This window comes from Molothrus aeneus, chromosome 9, assembly GCF_037042795.1.
Source record: "Molothrus aeneus isolate 106 chromosome 9, BPBGC_Maene_1.0, whole genome shotgun sequence".
Lineage (NCBI taxonomy): Eukaryota > Metazoa > Chordata > Aves > Passeriformes > Icteridae > Molothrus > Molothrus aeneus.
In genome coordinates this window covers 18,180,727-18,195,897 of record NC_089654.1, presented here as the reverse complement: position 1 = coordinate 18,195,897, position 15,171 = coordinate 18,180,727, and the positions used below count along the sequence as shown (strand labels likewise).

The 15,171-nt window shown below is 37.0% G+C and overlaps 1 protein-coding gene across 3 annotated transcripts in view; it reads left to right on the top strand.

Moving 5' to 3' along the window:
* The window catches only part of DPYD (dihydropyrimidine dehydrogenase), a 332,297-nt gene that overhangs the window by 223,399 nt on the left and 93,727 nt on the right, over positions 1–15,171 (top strand). For 2 of the 3 annotated variants that reach the window (XM_066555445.1, XM_066555446.1), the window contains exons 15-16: positions 1,303–1,371; positions 3,800–3,883. In XM_066555445.1, the coding sequence (XP_066411542.1) occupies positions 1,303–1,371; positions 3,800–3,883 (153 nt within the window). Of the gene's footprint in view, positions 1–1,302; positions 1,372–3,799; positions 3,884–9,702; positions 9,822–15,171 lie in introns of all 3 variants that reach the window. The other variant, XR_010784063.1, reaches the window with a different exon arrangement.

The following is a 15,171-nucleotide window of genomic DNA, read 5'->3' as shown; positions in this document are numbered from 1 at the left end:
AAGCTTGTTTGGAAAACAAAAAGATTAAAATCAAATGTCACGTTACCTGTCAATCAAACTTTCATGTGAAAGTTTCATGTAAGAAGGCCAAATAAACAAGAGCATGGCCAGACACTTCTCTATTCTCCTCTCCTTGTGTTTTCTTTGAACACAGACTGAGCTTGTAGACTTCTGTTAAGTTTTCTGATATCTTTTCTGATTTAACCTTTTAGCTGCTGCAATATAGTTTTCTGTTGCATTTTTTCTTCCAAACATCATCCTTCTAAGAAGTTGTTCATGCAGGAGTTTGTGGGCTGATTTCTCTGCTGATCTTACCTCAAATTTCTCAACTTCATAATTTCAACTTTTGAGTCCAGAACACATTATTTTATTTTAGTCTTAAATGGAAATTAGCACTGTCACTTGAACTGGGCATTGACCAGAGGAGTAGTTAACATTATTCTAACAGTAAATAGCACTATATGCAGCTGGTAAGGTGTATGTTTAGGTGCCCCCCCAAACACTGAAGAATCCTGTTAGATCTTATTTTACCTAAAAACATGAACCTCAAGAAATGTTTTCGAGGGAGCCAGCAGCTAGAGGCAGAATCTGGACTTGAAAGGTGCTCAGTGTAATGAAAAAGAAAGGCAATTACACAGAATAGCTCTGGGGAACTGGGGCTAGTCAGTGTACAGCAAATAAAATGTGCATCATGGAATAACAAAAGCTGGAGGTTCCCTGGGCCATTCTCCCACTCCTGCAGAGTTTCCCCACATGCTGAAAGTCTCTTCCCAGTTGCCTCTGGGACACAAAATAGTTCTGGCTGTCTTTCACTGTCCTAAAGTTGCAGGGTAAGAGACTCCAGGATCTGGATTTGATGTGTCCTGGATTCCTGAAGTCCGCTGGAATAGTGTGTCTATACACTGCCACATTGGAGTGTAAACTCATGCACTGATGTCTTATCTACCTCTAAATAGTCAAAATACTTCTGTCATTTGTATTAATAGTAAATAACAGCTTCCTTCCTCAGACCTCACGAACGAGTATGTCTGACAGTGTCTTGGTTGGCTCTGTGTGTAGGACAGACTCTGTTCTCACTGTGTCACATGACAGAGAGAGTGCATGTGGATAGACCCTCTTCAAAACCCAGGGATATAATAGATGAGTTTGTTCACTGTTTCTTGTCCCCAGTGAGGTCTGCAGCTGTATTTCACTCTCTAGCTCGTGGCAGACAGCTGGTAGTTCCCATAGCAGGCTGTGCAGTTCATGTCTAGAGTCACAGTAATGTACAGTATCACAATAATGTATATATGCTCTTTCCAGGTTCTGATTGCCAGCATCATGTGCAGCTATAACAGGGAGGACTGGACTGAACTTTCAAAAATGGCTGAGGTAATGGTTTCCTAAATGTGTTTCCACATATTTTTGGTTTTAAATTCTCCTTGAAAACAAGAGCTGCAGTAAGGGATTTCTTGAAAGAAATAGATTCAAAGTGAAAAATGAGAATTTAAAACATGTCTGTTATAATTTGCTTATTCTGTATTTTCATTAAAATGATGGAAATGTAAATTTAAAGGAAATCTGTTCCATAAAAATAGTCCCTCGGATTTCAAACAGTACCTGGAAAGCCTTTAGTCTTTGAATCTATATACTTTTTATTTGCATTTTAAGCAAACTGTATATTATGACAGATGCCCTGATAAAATTTAATTCTACCTTTGAGAGCCCAACTTGATCTTACCTTGCCTAGAGGCGCACTAGTTTGACAGCACCAGAAGAAATTTTGAATATAAAACTCTTGAATATTTAAAGTATAAAGGGCTCATTTAATGCTATTCTAGTTTTAATACAGACTTTCAAAAATGATAGCTGAGAAAGTCAGCATATATAATAGCAGTCAGCAGGCTTTCTATAATATAAATGCAATCTTACAGAAATGCAAACAGACAATGCACCTGAAATTTCTATTCAATTTGAGGAAAAAACTATTTAATAACATGTACCTGTGTCCATAGGAAGTAGTATAAGAAATACTTATCAGGACTGCACTAATTTCATTCAGAAGGGTGTCTATATCTGAATGGAAAGCAAAGTTTTTACGTTTAAAATTAAAGCCTGTTTTCCACATAAAGTATCTAGAGGAAATTAAAAGCATAGCATTAACAAATTTGAGCAAAGAAAAAAATTACTGCATCATTATTGCTAGCACTACCTCAGATTTCAATGTTTAAATTATAAATATGCTTTTATATGTGTATGGATAGAGATGTGGATATTTTGAATTTGTGTTTTCATATGGCAGAATGTTTCGACATCATTGTTGCTTTATTCAGTGTCCTAAGCCCTCCTGTGGTTATGTAGGGTGACACTTCTCAATTTTCTTTCAGCATTTTAAACCTATGAGGAAAAAAGTCACTTTGGGGACTTAGGGAAGTGAAATTAAACATTTTCAGTAGTTAGCTTCATGATCTTCAACACTATTTCAATTTATACCTGTATTTACCTAATTGACCATGAAATCATATTTTGGAATCTATGCTTGACAGAAGCAGTGCCACACTTAAACTGATCAGGAAGAATGGCTTTACTGTGCCTTTGCTCCTGTTTCTTTAATCCAGTAGTACTGCTGCCCAACTTTAAGGCACTTATTTCCAATCTGTGCTTGTATTTATGTTACCCCTTTAGAAAAGAAGTGTTTCTCTAAATGCAGTCAATGATGTGTAACCAATGTGATAGAACACTCTTCTGGGTAGTTGTTGGTGTCTGCCCTGTGGAGAGCAGCACTAGTTTGGGGCGCCCTGGAATGCGCAGCTGAAGAGCAGGGATGTTTAATCGCACGCGTAGGATCCTGCCTGGGAGGTAATGGATGTGGCTTTCACAAGAGCAGAAGCCCCAGAAGGTAGCACAGTGTCTCAGCAGGAGGACGACCTATTCATCCAAAAGGTCAGCTTGTCAGGGAGGCCGACAGCCCCGGCGTGGCCAGGCTGTGGGAGCCAGCCCGAGCGGGGAGGGGTCCTGGGAGTGATGGATGGCTTCTCCCTGCTCACGCACTTGGGGAACTGCTGAACCATGGCCACACAGCAGGCAAAGTTACTCCAGTTCAATAAGCAAAACAAAATGCAGATGCAGAACAAAACCCTAGTTAGAGCCACTGGAAGACAACAGGAAAGATGTTCGTGTCAGGCCGGAGCCGTTCAGAAAGGAAGAGGAACATGTCTGTGTGCTGCCCTCGGACAGCTCGGCTCCTTCCCCTTTTAATTGTAACTAATAGAGGGCGATGAGCAGGAATTAGCATGACTAATATGTTTGTTTAGACTTTTTTTTTATTAACCTCTTGTTCTTTAGAAACAAATTTATTTAATGACAAAAGCTATGGCAGAGTACAGGTGCCTGCAGAAAATCTGGAGACTGAATCCATTAAAGCAAAAAGGAAACATTACTGAGTTACAGTTCTTCAGAGCACAGCAGCACCTGTGTAACATTGCCTGCCAAAACTCTTAGTGCTGCTCTTAGGCCCTGTAATTGCATTTAATTTTTTAACATTTTCCAGAACCAACTCTTTATTCTGCTCGTATCTTTTTACTTTGTTTTTTACTCTAATTCCTTAAGAATCTCTGGAAACCACATCAGTTTTTTGAAGTTTTTTCTCTCTAATGATCAATGTGCTTCTTTTCTAGGGTATCATAGCTTTTTCTCTTAGAAAAGAAAAATAAGTCAAATGTCTGAAGAAATCTATTTAACATGAACAGTAAATGCTACGGGAAAGAGTATATTACTTGAAATTTATTTTTCATTTTTTGTCCTTCCACATGTTTTATAGGTTGCTGGTGCTGATGCGCTGGAGTTAAATTTATCATGTCCTCATGGTATGGGGGAGCGAGGCATGGGACTGGCCTGTGGGCAGGTAGGACTGTAACCACAATCTATTTAGTGTCTCTCCAGCAATCCTGCACTGCCACATTGATAGTTACACCTCAGGGGGCAAGACGCAAGCTGCAGATTACCAGCTTGAGATTTTTAGGTTGAATGTGTTTAAATATTTATTGATGAGAGGAAAAGAAAGGAAAAAAGAAGCTGAGAATGTACAAAATGCTTAGTTTTGCTGAGAACAAAAATGCATTATGTATTTGACAAGGAATATGATGAAAACAAATAATTTCAAAAAAGCACTTAGACAGAATTTGTTGATTTCCATTTCAGTGCCCTGTAGATGTCTTTTAAATCACAAGCTAGTAATTACTGCATACATCTGTAATGATTTTGAAGAACATGAGATATACACGCATTTCATTTCACAGTTTTTAACATATGAGCCTAACTGTATTTCAGAATCACAGAAGAGTCCATACATTCTGGTAGTACTGTGTACAGTTAACACCTTCTCTTGTAATGGCCTGTGTTCTGTTACTATAGATTTGCTGGTTTATACGGTTGAGATTGGAATTATCCATGCCTGATGTCTCTGCCATGCAGAAATCTGTTGCAGAGTTTATCAGTACACCCCATGACTTCAGTTAGGAGAATGTGTGTTGTTTTGGCCATGAAAAAATACACACATACAAACCATCATTCTCATACTAATATCCTTTTGAAGTTTGTAGATTTTTGCATGTTTTGGTCATGCCTTGAAATTTGTTTTGGCTCTGAAAAATGCCCAAATATAGTGAAATGAAAGCCTTTGAAAAATCCTGGTTCACAGTCTACCAGGAGAGATTTTCTAGAGTTTGACCATCAAAGTTTCCGAGTTATGAAGCCTGTTTGATTTCCCATCTTAATACATTTTGGGGACAGGGAGAAGAAGAGGAAGAAGGGGATGCAGAATGGGAATCATGATTATATACCCTAAAGCTGACATATTATTGTTCACCTGACCCCTTTGTAGAGGGCTAGTAAGCATCTTAATTCATCCTCCCTTGCCCAGTTAAACACAAAATTTAGAAGACCTGAGATGTAGTTGGGTAACTAAACCATTCCCATTCTGAAACTAGGGAGGCACTAGGAACTGTAATCAGTGCAACACTTCAAGTGGACACACTTCAAGCATAGCTTTATCATAGCAATACTGTCAGGCACAGTGCTCTGGGCATTTTATTGTTTTCTGTGAACAAAATTATGTCAATCTGGTCCATACTGTAGATTATTATTTTCAATGAAAGTAATCTGGATGCTTTTTATGGCCAGTGGTCATTTACTGAAGTTGTGATTAAAAATGGGAGAGAATCATAAAAGCCCTCCATGATAACGGTAGCAAAACAGTAATAGTTATTATTAATTATTTCCCTGAATTGCATTCAAAAACAAATTGCTATTTTAGCCATGTTTATAAGTTCTTGAAGAAATTCCCTCCCTTCAGTCTTCAGAGCATAACTCAGTAGTTTGGTGTGTCCCTGCCTGAGAAGGCAGGGCACTGTGGAAGGTGCAGTCTGGTCAGGGAGAGCCCTGGAGGTTCCAAACTGAAACAGGCTCCTTTCGAGCATGGGGTTTTTTATTTTTATTATGTATGTGTTATTTCTGGCTTTTAGTGGTTGGAGTAATATATGCATGTGAAGTTGCTTAGATGTGTAGTCAGTAGGGAGCTGTCTGGCTACATGAGTTTTTACATATCTTTCAGCTATTGTAAAATCAGAGAAGCAAATGCAAAATCTGAGCACTCAGGGCTATTGTGTGGATTTGTGACTCTCCATGGAGGAGATCAGATCCATAAAGAAAGAAGATTTCTTTACATATACATGTATGCTTTTATAATAATAACATTTCTGTCTTTCCCATACAGTATGGATATTCCTTGGAATGTTTCATATATACTACTCTTGCCTAAACGTTTTCCTGTGTTTTCTTATTTGTCTTATCAAAATGAGAGCTCAGAAAAGAATCAACTTATTTAGATGAATGAGTGAATAAAACAAGCCATGTTTAGAGAGCCAGATCCTGATGTTCTTCCTCAGAGTTGGCTAAAATTAAATTGTAGTGATTTTAAATGTAGATTATTGAAGCAAAGGGTGGGGATAAACTGGATTAAGTAATGATATGTGCCACAAGATTTATCAGTAGCCCTTCTGGGGGCTTCCATGCACGGTAGCTCCTGGAGACCCCATCAGAAGACACAAAAGTACTAGATAGTATTTTGGTATTCTAGTTGTTTCCCCCCCTGCCCTCCAGAGGTGAAGTCAAATAGGTCATACACAGGTGGTGTGGGGAAGACAGGGCTCAGATATGCTCTGAGAAAAAAACCACCACTCGATATCTGGAAGTCAGGGCATGAGGCTTTGAGAGGCAGAGCAGCTTTCCTGGTTGTACAGTAAAGCAGGTTTTCTTAAATCTTTTTGATAACATAATCCATGTCTTCATAGGAATTTTTTTCAAGGATTAGGTCTCTTTCATGCCTAAGCACATTAAATCCTCAAGAAACTACAGAAATTGCTGAGATGAAGAATAATGCAGAAAAATGTGTATTTTTTACTATTTATAATGTCTAACATGTTTTGCCTTTTTGTTGTTGTTTTAAAAAAAAGGGGAAAGGAAAGGTTAATTACACTGTCTACTTTTTCTTCTCATTCCAATTCCTATGGTGTGCCCACAGGGTAAGTGTAGAAATCTGGGAACATCAGATTTGTTTTTCTCTATCCTATTTTGTTGCCTAGTATCAAATGCTTTCACTGTTTTATATCAACCACAAATTAAAAAGGATCCTGGTATATCCAAATTATATATATATAAAAATGGGTACTAAGTATGGCTGTTTGTTTTATACTGAATTACAGTTCTCAGCTTTTATTTGATTTTAATTCCAAGTCATTAGTGCAGACACTCAGGCGCCCAAACAGCGTAGCTAGCCAGAGGGTAATATTAAGAGGTATCTGTATTGCTGCCAATAAGTTACTTAAAGCTGGTTCTGTATAAAATGTCAATTATATTTACTAATGCTGATTAATGATAATAAAGTTAAGGTTTGTATTCTTTTGTAACAATCTGCAATGGTATAAAAGTGGATATCATTAAAAATTGTAATAGAATTTGTCATTAAGTTTACCACCACTAATGCACAAATTTTCCTTGAATCAGATAACCCATGTGTACAAAACATTTAATAGTAAACATAAAGACAACATGGTGAAAAGCAGGTTATTATGAAATGATAGTGTCACTTTCCCACTATAGTTCAATCCTGTAGTAATCTTAGTATAAAATTATGAAAATAATAAATCAAGCATGTGAGATAGTAGCACTCATATTTCAATGTCTAACTTGTGATGTTGTATTTCTGGTGCACTTTTTGTCCTTCACTGGAAACCATGCAAAGATGTTTTAATTTTTTTTCTTACTTATCCTTCTAAAAAGTGGCATTGAATATTCAAAATTATTAATGTCATGTGAAACCAACAAATATAAATGTTTGTCTTTTTGATTTTGTTCTGAAGGTCAACAAGTCTCTTCACCTGCTCTGCCAAGAATGTATAGTTAAATAGAGTCAGTAATCTGGGTTTACTTTGCATTCCTGCTAGATGAAACCCCATGTCTGAGAGCTGTAATGTGCATCTCCCAAGAAGCATTAGAACCAGATTGATTAGGACAAGTGATACCAAAAGTCTTCAAAATTATCAGTGAGTCCTCTTGGCCTAGTGGGCGGCGAAAAACCACAGAGGGAAGGAAAGAGCAGTTTACAGCTACCTAAAGGATGTGACAAGATGCTGCAAGAGTAGCTACAAAGAGGAGAGGATTATTCTCTGTCATGTCAGAGGGTAGAACAAGGGGCAAATTGCAGGCTGAATGTTTGAAATTGTGCATTAGGAAAAGAATACCCTAACAAGGTACAAAGAAAAGGATACCCTAACACATACCCTGATGCAGATCAGGAATATGTTGTCTGGTGGAGCTGTGTGCTCTCCATCTCTGGAGTTTTAAGGGCTCAGGCAGGCAAAGGTGTGGCCAGCATCATGGTGGTGGTGTTAGTGCCAGTCCAAGTGGGACCTTCCAGTACCTGCCCTCCTGGAGTCCATTCAGACAACCATTTCTGTGGATTCACCGTGTTCAATTCCTCACCAAAGGCACTGTATTCTTTGTACCAGGAATAGGAAATGAGTGCTGTATAAAAGGACTTGGGTGTTCACTTGGAGTGAGATAATCAGTATGAACAAGGTCTCAAGCCAAAAGCAACTAATCTCATATTCAAAGATCTTAGCCTTAGTGCTATAAGCAAATATTGCAAAAGTTAATAGCATCCTGGCATATAACTATTTCTCATTAATTAGTCATACCTTCTAACCCCCAAAATAGAAAAAATCTTTGCCTATTTCAGCATTTAAGCCCTAGGTTTGGGGAATTATTTGATTTTTTTTTTTGTAGTTTATATTGAAGAAGGAATATATATGTCTCTTGTGAGCACTGAAATCCAGATTCTGGTGGTTTAACTATTCAGATAATATGTAAAATGAACTTGCTTTGTGGTTCTTTTCTTACCTTTATTTTCATTTTGCTTCAGTGGTACTTGCTACAGTGTCTGCTGCTGGCTGTGCTTATGTTTATTGCCTGCAATTAGGAGGCAAGTTTCATAAAAGCCTACATTGCCTCATTCAGAGGATGACAAATCTGTCAAAAACAAAAAGAAAAAAACCCCAAAGCCCTGGTTACTCTGCGAAGATGAGAGCTGACTGCATGGCACAATTAGATTTGCTCTGCTGTACCTTGGAAATGGGAAAGATGAGGCTGCTTTTTAATTGAAGTGCACAGCATAGCATGCTAATTCGCTGTTGCTCTGCCAGTAAGGAGCTTGAAGTATTTTAAATAAATGATGCCCCAAACAGAATTTGATTATATCTGTGTTCATGTGACATTCTACTATCAGCCTACAATAATATGCTGGTTAAGTATAATTCATTGAGTCCTGCAGGCAGTATTAGTTCGTACTCTTCTCTTCTATATCAGTTATTGCTACAAATTAATGCAAAGTACAGCAGAGTGGTGCTGCACTGGGCTGTAGCAGCAGTGTGGACATTGTCACCCAAAATCCAGTATAAACCGGCCTGAGTGAGGTTCGTGTTGGTGTTTGCTGTGGAGTTTCAGGACTTGTGTGTCTTTTTGTTCTCTTGCATTGGCCACTGTCATCCATTTTGGCTTGTTCTTCCAAATATAATCCGAGCTGATCTCAGTGTCTTTGCATCTGCCACTGTCCTCTCTTGCTTTGGGGCATGTCTTGACCAAATGACCTCTTTCAGTCATGTTTCTCAGTGTCCAAAGAGTTTCAAAGGCACTGTAAATTCCATAAAACTGGGTGACTGGGGAGAGGGGGGAAATCGCCTGCTGCCCAAGCAAATAGATATGAAGAGGAGCCTTGGTAGTTCAACTGAGGGAAAAGCTCAACAGAAGCAAGAAATTCAGTTCCTGAGAAAGAAGGATTTCTTGGTTGAGGCAGTGGTGCTGTTACTCTGTGTGTGTATGCAGGGATGTGCTGTACTGGGCATTGTTTTGCTAGGAGGGAATCTAGGATGTGCAGGGAGAAGGGATGCAGCTGATTGCCTGCTTCAGTTCCTACAAATGTAGACATAAGCACATTTCTTAGCTGGTCAGGAGATGTGTTTTGTGGACTTATGTTCATGGTCCCACACTGATCATGGTCCAACATCATCCTTTATGATAATTTGGTTTTGTTGTTTAACCTCTTTGGACTGGTTTTTAATCTTCTCTGTTGTCAGATGTCTCTTCTTTCTCTATTTCTTCATTCTTCAGAACTCTCCTCATAAACCAAACCCTTTTGCTGAGTTGCTTTAAAAGTAAAAATTTATTCATAAGCTATTTCACTGGAAATCTGAGCAGGAAAAGCTTGCTGGCTTTATGGTCACTCCTGGGTAAGTGACATTCACCTTCCTTCAGTACCTGAGAATTCATTTTTTTTTTCTGTCACTATTGCAGGATTCAGGTGTAATTAAATGTTGTGATTTAAATGGATTTCTTTCATCCATCCTTTATGTCCTCATGTATTCTATCTTTTAAAAGGAGACAATACTTAATAATGAGGTACGACAGTTAATTGGTGTTTTGTCTAAAGAATTCTGCTTTTTATACACTCAAGGAGAAATGAATTGAAATGCAAAGTTTAATAAATTCATCATCAGAACTCTATTCTGTAATTTCATATTGTGGTTTGACAACATTTAATCCACTGTTATTGCTTTGAAGGATTTCTAATTGAATTACTCAAAAGACAAAATGGAAAATAAAAAGGGATTATAAATTCGGCAATAATGTTAACAGCCATACCAACTTGCTGAAAGTTTTTAATGACATGCTATGGCTGTTAATAAGGTTTGAAATACTGATTATGTGTGGTGACTTATATTTATGTAAGGAAGGCATTCTCTACAGAATGCCTTAGCAAATGTAAAAGTGATTATGTTTCCTTGAAAATCATGAAGACATGAAAGCTATTTGGATTTACACTTAATTTTCAGTCTTAGTATGATAGAATCATTTCTGCTGAAATTCACATTATGGGTGACAGATGTCACAGAGAAGGTTAGTCTGGTCACTTTATCAGTGACCTGGCACTGTTTGGCTGTTTTATTGACACTTCAAGATTTTGACTGTTTTAATGACACTTCAGTAGCCTAACAGCAATGAAGTATATAATGAGTGCTTCCCATAAAGGAACAACCCTTTTTTTTTAATTTTAAACCAAGTAGTAACCTGTACTTGTTCTTGAAATGGTATTTTAATGCCCTGAGATGTTTTCAGAAGAGGGAAATGTAGAAAACTTGAGCAAATGCCCAGGCCCTTTGATGTGCCTTTGGATATGTTATTGCACCATGAAACATTGCAGTTTTTTGTAACCATGATATCTGTTAGACAGGATTTACTGGAATCAAAGTGATCACCAGCAAATAACTGTGCAGATAAAATAAAATATTTTAAGATTGTTTATCTTGGTGCACATTAGTAATTTTTTCTTTCCATGGTTTCAGTTTTATGCCAGTGTTTGATAAAGTTAATTAGCAATATATTAACTTGTCTCTTCACTGCCTACACGAGAGTTTTCAGGATTAGACTCATATTTCTTTAAATTTTTCCTTGGCTCCTAGGAAAGTTAGTTTGCTGGGAAGCTTGCTTTTTACAGTAGCCAAATCTGAATACATGCCCACTTGATGACCATTTTAAAACTGAGTGGCAAATTCTCAGAGCATAGGTTTTAAATTCCCTTTTTGTGTTTCAAAGGTTTATGCTTTCCTCAATTATTTAGTATTTTCTACCTTATTATTATAGGAAAGGACAGAGCTTGCCTACCTGACCACAAGAGAAAGCTATTTGTAGCTGCAGCCTTCACATATTCGAGTTCTGAGCTTCCCTTTAGAATATTTCACGTATGACGTAAACCTAATCAAACCTTATGCCTTCTAGCAGGTGACCTCTGCATGAACTAAAGAGCTGAAATATTATTTAATCATGCTGCATTCCACTTTTTACAGTGCTATGAGAAACATTATTTTGGCTGGCTAGAAGCAACCAATATAAAATATTTTGTTCTGTCAGGGGTAAAAAGGCATTTTTATTAGTCAACACTTTGCGTAGACCAGCACTGTTAAATAAATCTTTCCAGTGTGTCCAAGAAGTTTACTAATGGTAAATGTGCAGTTTCGTATTTTTGACTTGGAATATTTAGGCCACTTGATATTGGAACAAATAATTTGGTAATTTGGACTGCCAACCGTGCATCAACCTTTCAGGCCAACTATTAGTGATCTTTATTCTGGAAACCAAAGAAAATCATCTGACTTGAATGCCTTTAATATTGCATTAAAATCAATAGCTACAAATGCTCATTGCTAAAGTTTTAACAGACCTATCGTAATGAAACAAAAGGACTGTTTTCCCTATCATGTAAGGTAACTATGAGCAATATAAAATGTCTTAATAGTTACTTTTTAAATTAGAAAGAAAAAAAACCCAATTCTTTGGGTTGCTTAGAATAACATTTTCAAATTAAAAACAAGTGAAACAAAACCCAAACATTCAGAATAAGGAAAAACACTATGGCTCAACCATCTTCACAGAGAGAAGAATTGGTTTTCGAAACAAATTCAGTTATTTTCCTCTTTGTGCTGGGGAGAAAACAAAAAGCTTTTCTGTAATTCGAAAAAGGAGTAATTACAAAGCTGACTAAAGGCAGCAACCAACCTTTCAAGTCTCAGTTGTACATGATCTTGACATCCCTCTAATTGCTGTTCTTACTCCAAACACAAATATATGCTTTCTACTTTCCTATACTGGTAAATCAAAAACCTCCAGCTCATTTTTGACCTTGTCTGCGCACGGGTTTTCAGTCATGAGGTGCAGCATTATCCAGAAGGGGTGTAGGAGTGCCATGCTGCTAATAAGGTGTCCATAGAGGATCTCCCACACAGCACTTTGATAAATGTATTCTTGAGTTTGGATGCTGACCTATGTTAAAATTGGCAGCTTTTAGATTAGGTAAGTGAAAACCCATTGGAGTGGGTTCTTTTTGTTTGGCTTATTTTTGTCTGGTTTTTGACATACCTAAAGCATCATTCGTTTGTGCAGCTCCAGTGAGTACTACAATAAAGAAACACTGTAACAAGGTACTTTTCTAATTTTTTTTTTATGAAGTGAGGCAATCAAAGGTTATTTGTCTTGGGCTTTTAACATCATTCAAAGGTTACAATTAAAGAGCTGACATAGGGAGAAATAGTTGTGATACCAAAGCAGAGTAAGAAAAAAAGGGAGAAAGGGATCTGCTAAAATTGAAACATTTATTGAAATTCTGATTCTATAGAAACCCTTTATATGTCTTTTAAGATTTATTTTGTTATATGCTTTTGATTTTAAAGTTTCTTTGTATTGTACACCAATTTGTTCTTTCAGTTTTTCAAAGCAGTCTGAGGAGAGCCTGTGACTCCTTTGAGCAGGAGGAGCCCCAGTCTCTTGTTGGCTTTTCTCAATGCCCACTGTTGCCTCGCTCAGTATCAACAGGGTCTCAGAATTATGTCTTCTCAGTTCAGCCATGCCCAAAACCTGGACCTCATCCAGAGTGACTTGATTTAGCCCAGTGACACGTTGGTATCACTGGAAGAAAAGGAGAATCTCAATTAGGCTCCCCCGAGTGGAACTTGCAGTGACAGATCTGAAGGAGTAGCTGATCAAATTTTGACAACTTGCTTGCAGCTTTACTTTAAATTAATAAAGTCCAAGCATCTAGGAATGGAGCTAGGTGACAGGAGTTTTTTAGTTCTTATAACTTACCACAGGAAAAAGAAAGTTCACTCAGGTCTCTCAATTCTCACTTTAGCAAAAACATAATGAATCAGGAGTCATTACTCTGTAAGGCTGGGTTTTTTTTTTTTAATTAAATTTAAAGATAAAAATACGTCTTTACTTTCAAGTGGTAATGTTTTTGCCTAATTGATAAATCTAAAACCAAAAGAATGAACGTAGTCTGCAAAAATGAATGGTAATTTTCCAAGCTATACTTCAACATCTTAATATGCAGTATTTTGTAAGCAAAAATGTGCTTGTTTCACTAGTAGGACATGCTTAGTTATATAAGTCATATGATATCTTCTCAGTTTAAAAATATTACAGTTTTTGTTCAAATTATAAAGGGAACATTTTGCTGTGTAAAAACAACATAAATGTCTTAATTTACTTAGTAGACTTGTTTCAAAAGCCTTTTTTTAAAGAAAGGAGCATTTTAGAGTGTGTAAGAGAGTAGAAAATAAGTATGTCCTTGAATTAAATCAGTGAACAATAGTCACAGAGCACATCGTTGCTATGGTAGTTTAGTGAAATGGTAACTATGTGGAATTTGCTTAATTTTTCTCATCTGAATCTCTGATCTTTTAGAAATGCTTCCAAAAACTCCACCTCTACAACCTCCCTTCACATTGAAAAGACCTCTTGTTTCAAAGTGCAAATTAATTAATAAAAGCTGAAGGCTTAAGTGGGATGAAACATTTTTATTCTTCTAGAACAAAATATGAAATTATTCATCTTTGGATGAATTGCTATCCTGAATGAACATGGATTTTCCTGTACCATTTTATAGAAGATATTTAATGAGATTTTGAATTTGGGGAGGGGTTGGTTCTTTCGGTTTTTTTTTTTTTGGCTAAACTAGTACATCTTAGATCTTATGACAAAAAGCAATACAGTATTAACTGGAAAAGATTCCTGAATTCTATCATTATCTCTAAAATTTATTGTGTGGCAATGGTTTCACATCGCATCACATCATGGATTCTTGCTGGAGAGATATAAGCTCTCAACCAGCAGCTACATTTTTTGAGGCTGACCAGGCTAACCCAAGCCTCTGATGTAATTTAGGCCAGTTTTTAAATTTTTTTCCTAATATATATAGATAGCTTCACATACTACTGTGAAAACTGTTATTCCTGCCTTAGGTTAAACTGCTTCATTTCTTTCTTTTTGACAGCTGCGGTCAATAGATGTTGACCAAAAGCTGTCAAATTTCCTGAGAAATGAGGAAGAATTTTTTACTCCAGATGAGAAGCTGAGAGTTATTCATCTTCTATCCTGGGAAATCCTTCCTTTATTTTGACAGGCTTTAAACAAATTGTTAGCTTTAATTAAGTTTGAAATGGGACAAATGCACAATTTAAACCGCTCCTTTCTAGGGTGTAAGAAGGCAGTAAAACTAACCATGAGATTCTGCAGTGGTGACTCTTGCTACAGTGATTGACTGTAATTCTGTGTTTTGGTACTGTGGAAATTTTGTGTAGGTTTAGAGAGAGACAGTTTTATGAAGACTGTCTTGGGCCTCCCAAACGAGGAAGGAGAAGAGATAGTGGTGTAAAGGGTAAATATTAAAATACACACATAAATATATACATATATAAGTGGTGAAGGCTACAGATACTGATGTGCAATGCTTTAAGGTGGAATTCCCATACTTCTACTTTTTCTTCATATTTTAATGAATAGCAAAGGAATAGTTCTTCACACACAGAGTTGGGTTTTTCCTGTTATTAGGGTTGGGGTTTTTTGTTGTTTTTTTTTAAGTTATGATTTTCTAATGGTTTTCTGGACAAGAAGTACAGGATAGACACATTTAAACTAACAGCTTGTCAGGCTAGTACATCCTCATTACATTTATGGGATCTCTGTAAAAGATGCAGATCCACAGGTACACACTGAGCCAGTAGAGTGGACTGAATAGTGAGGGGTCTA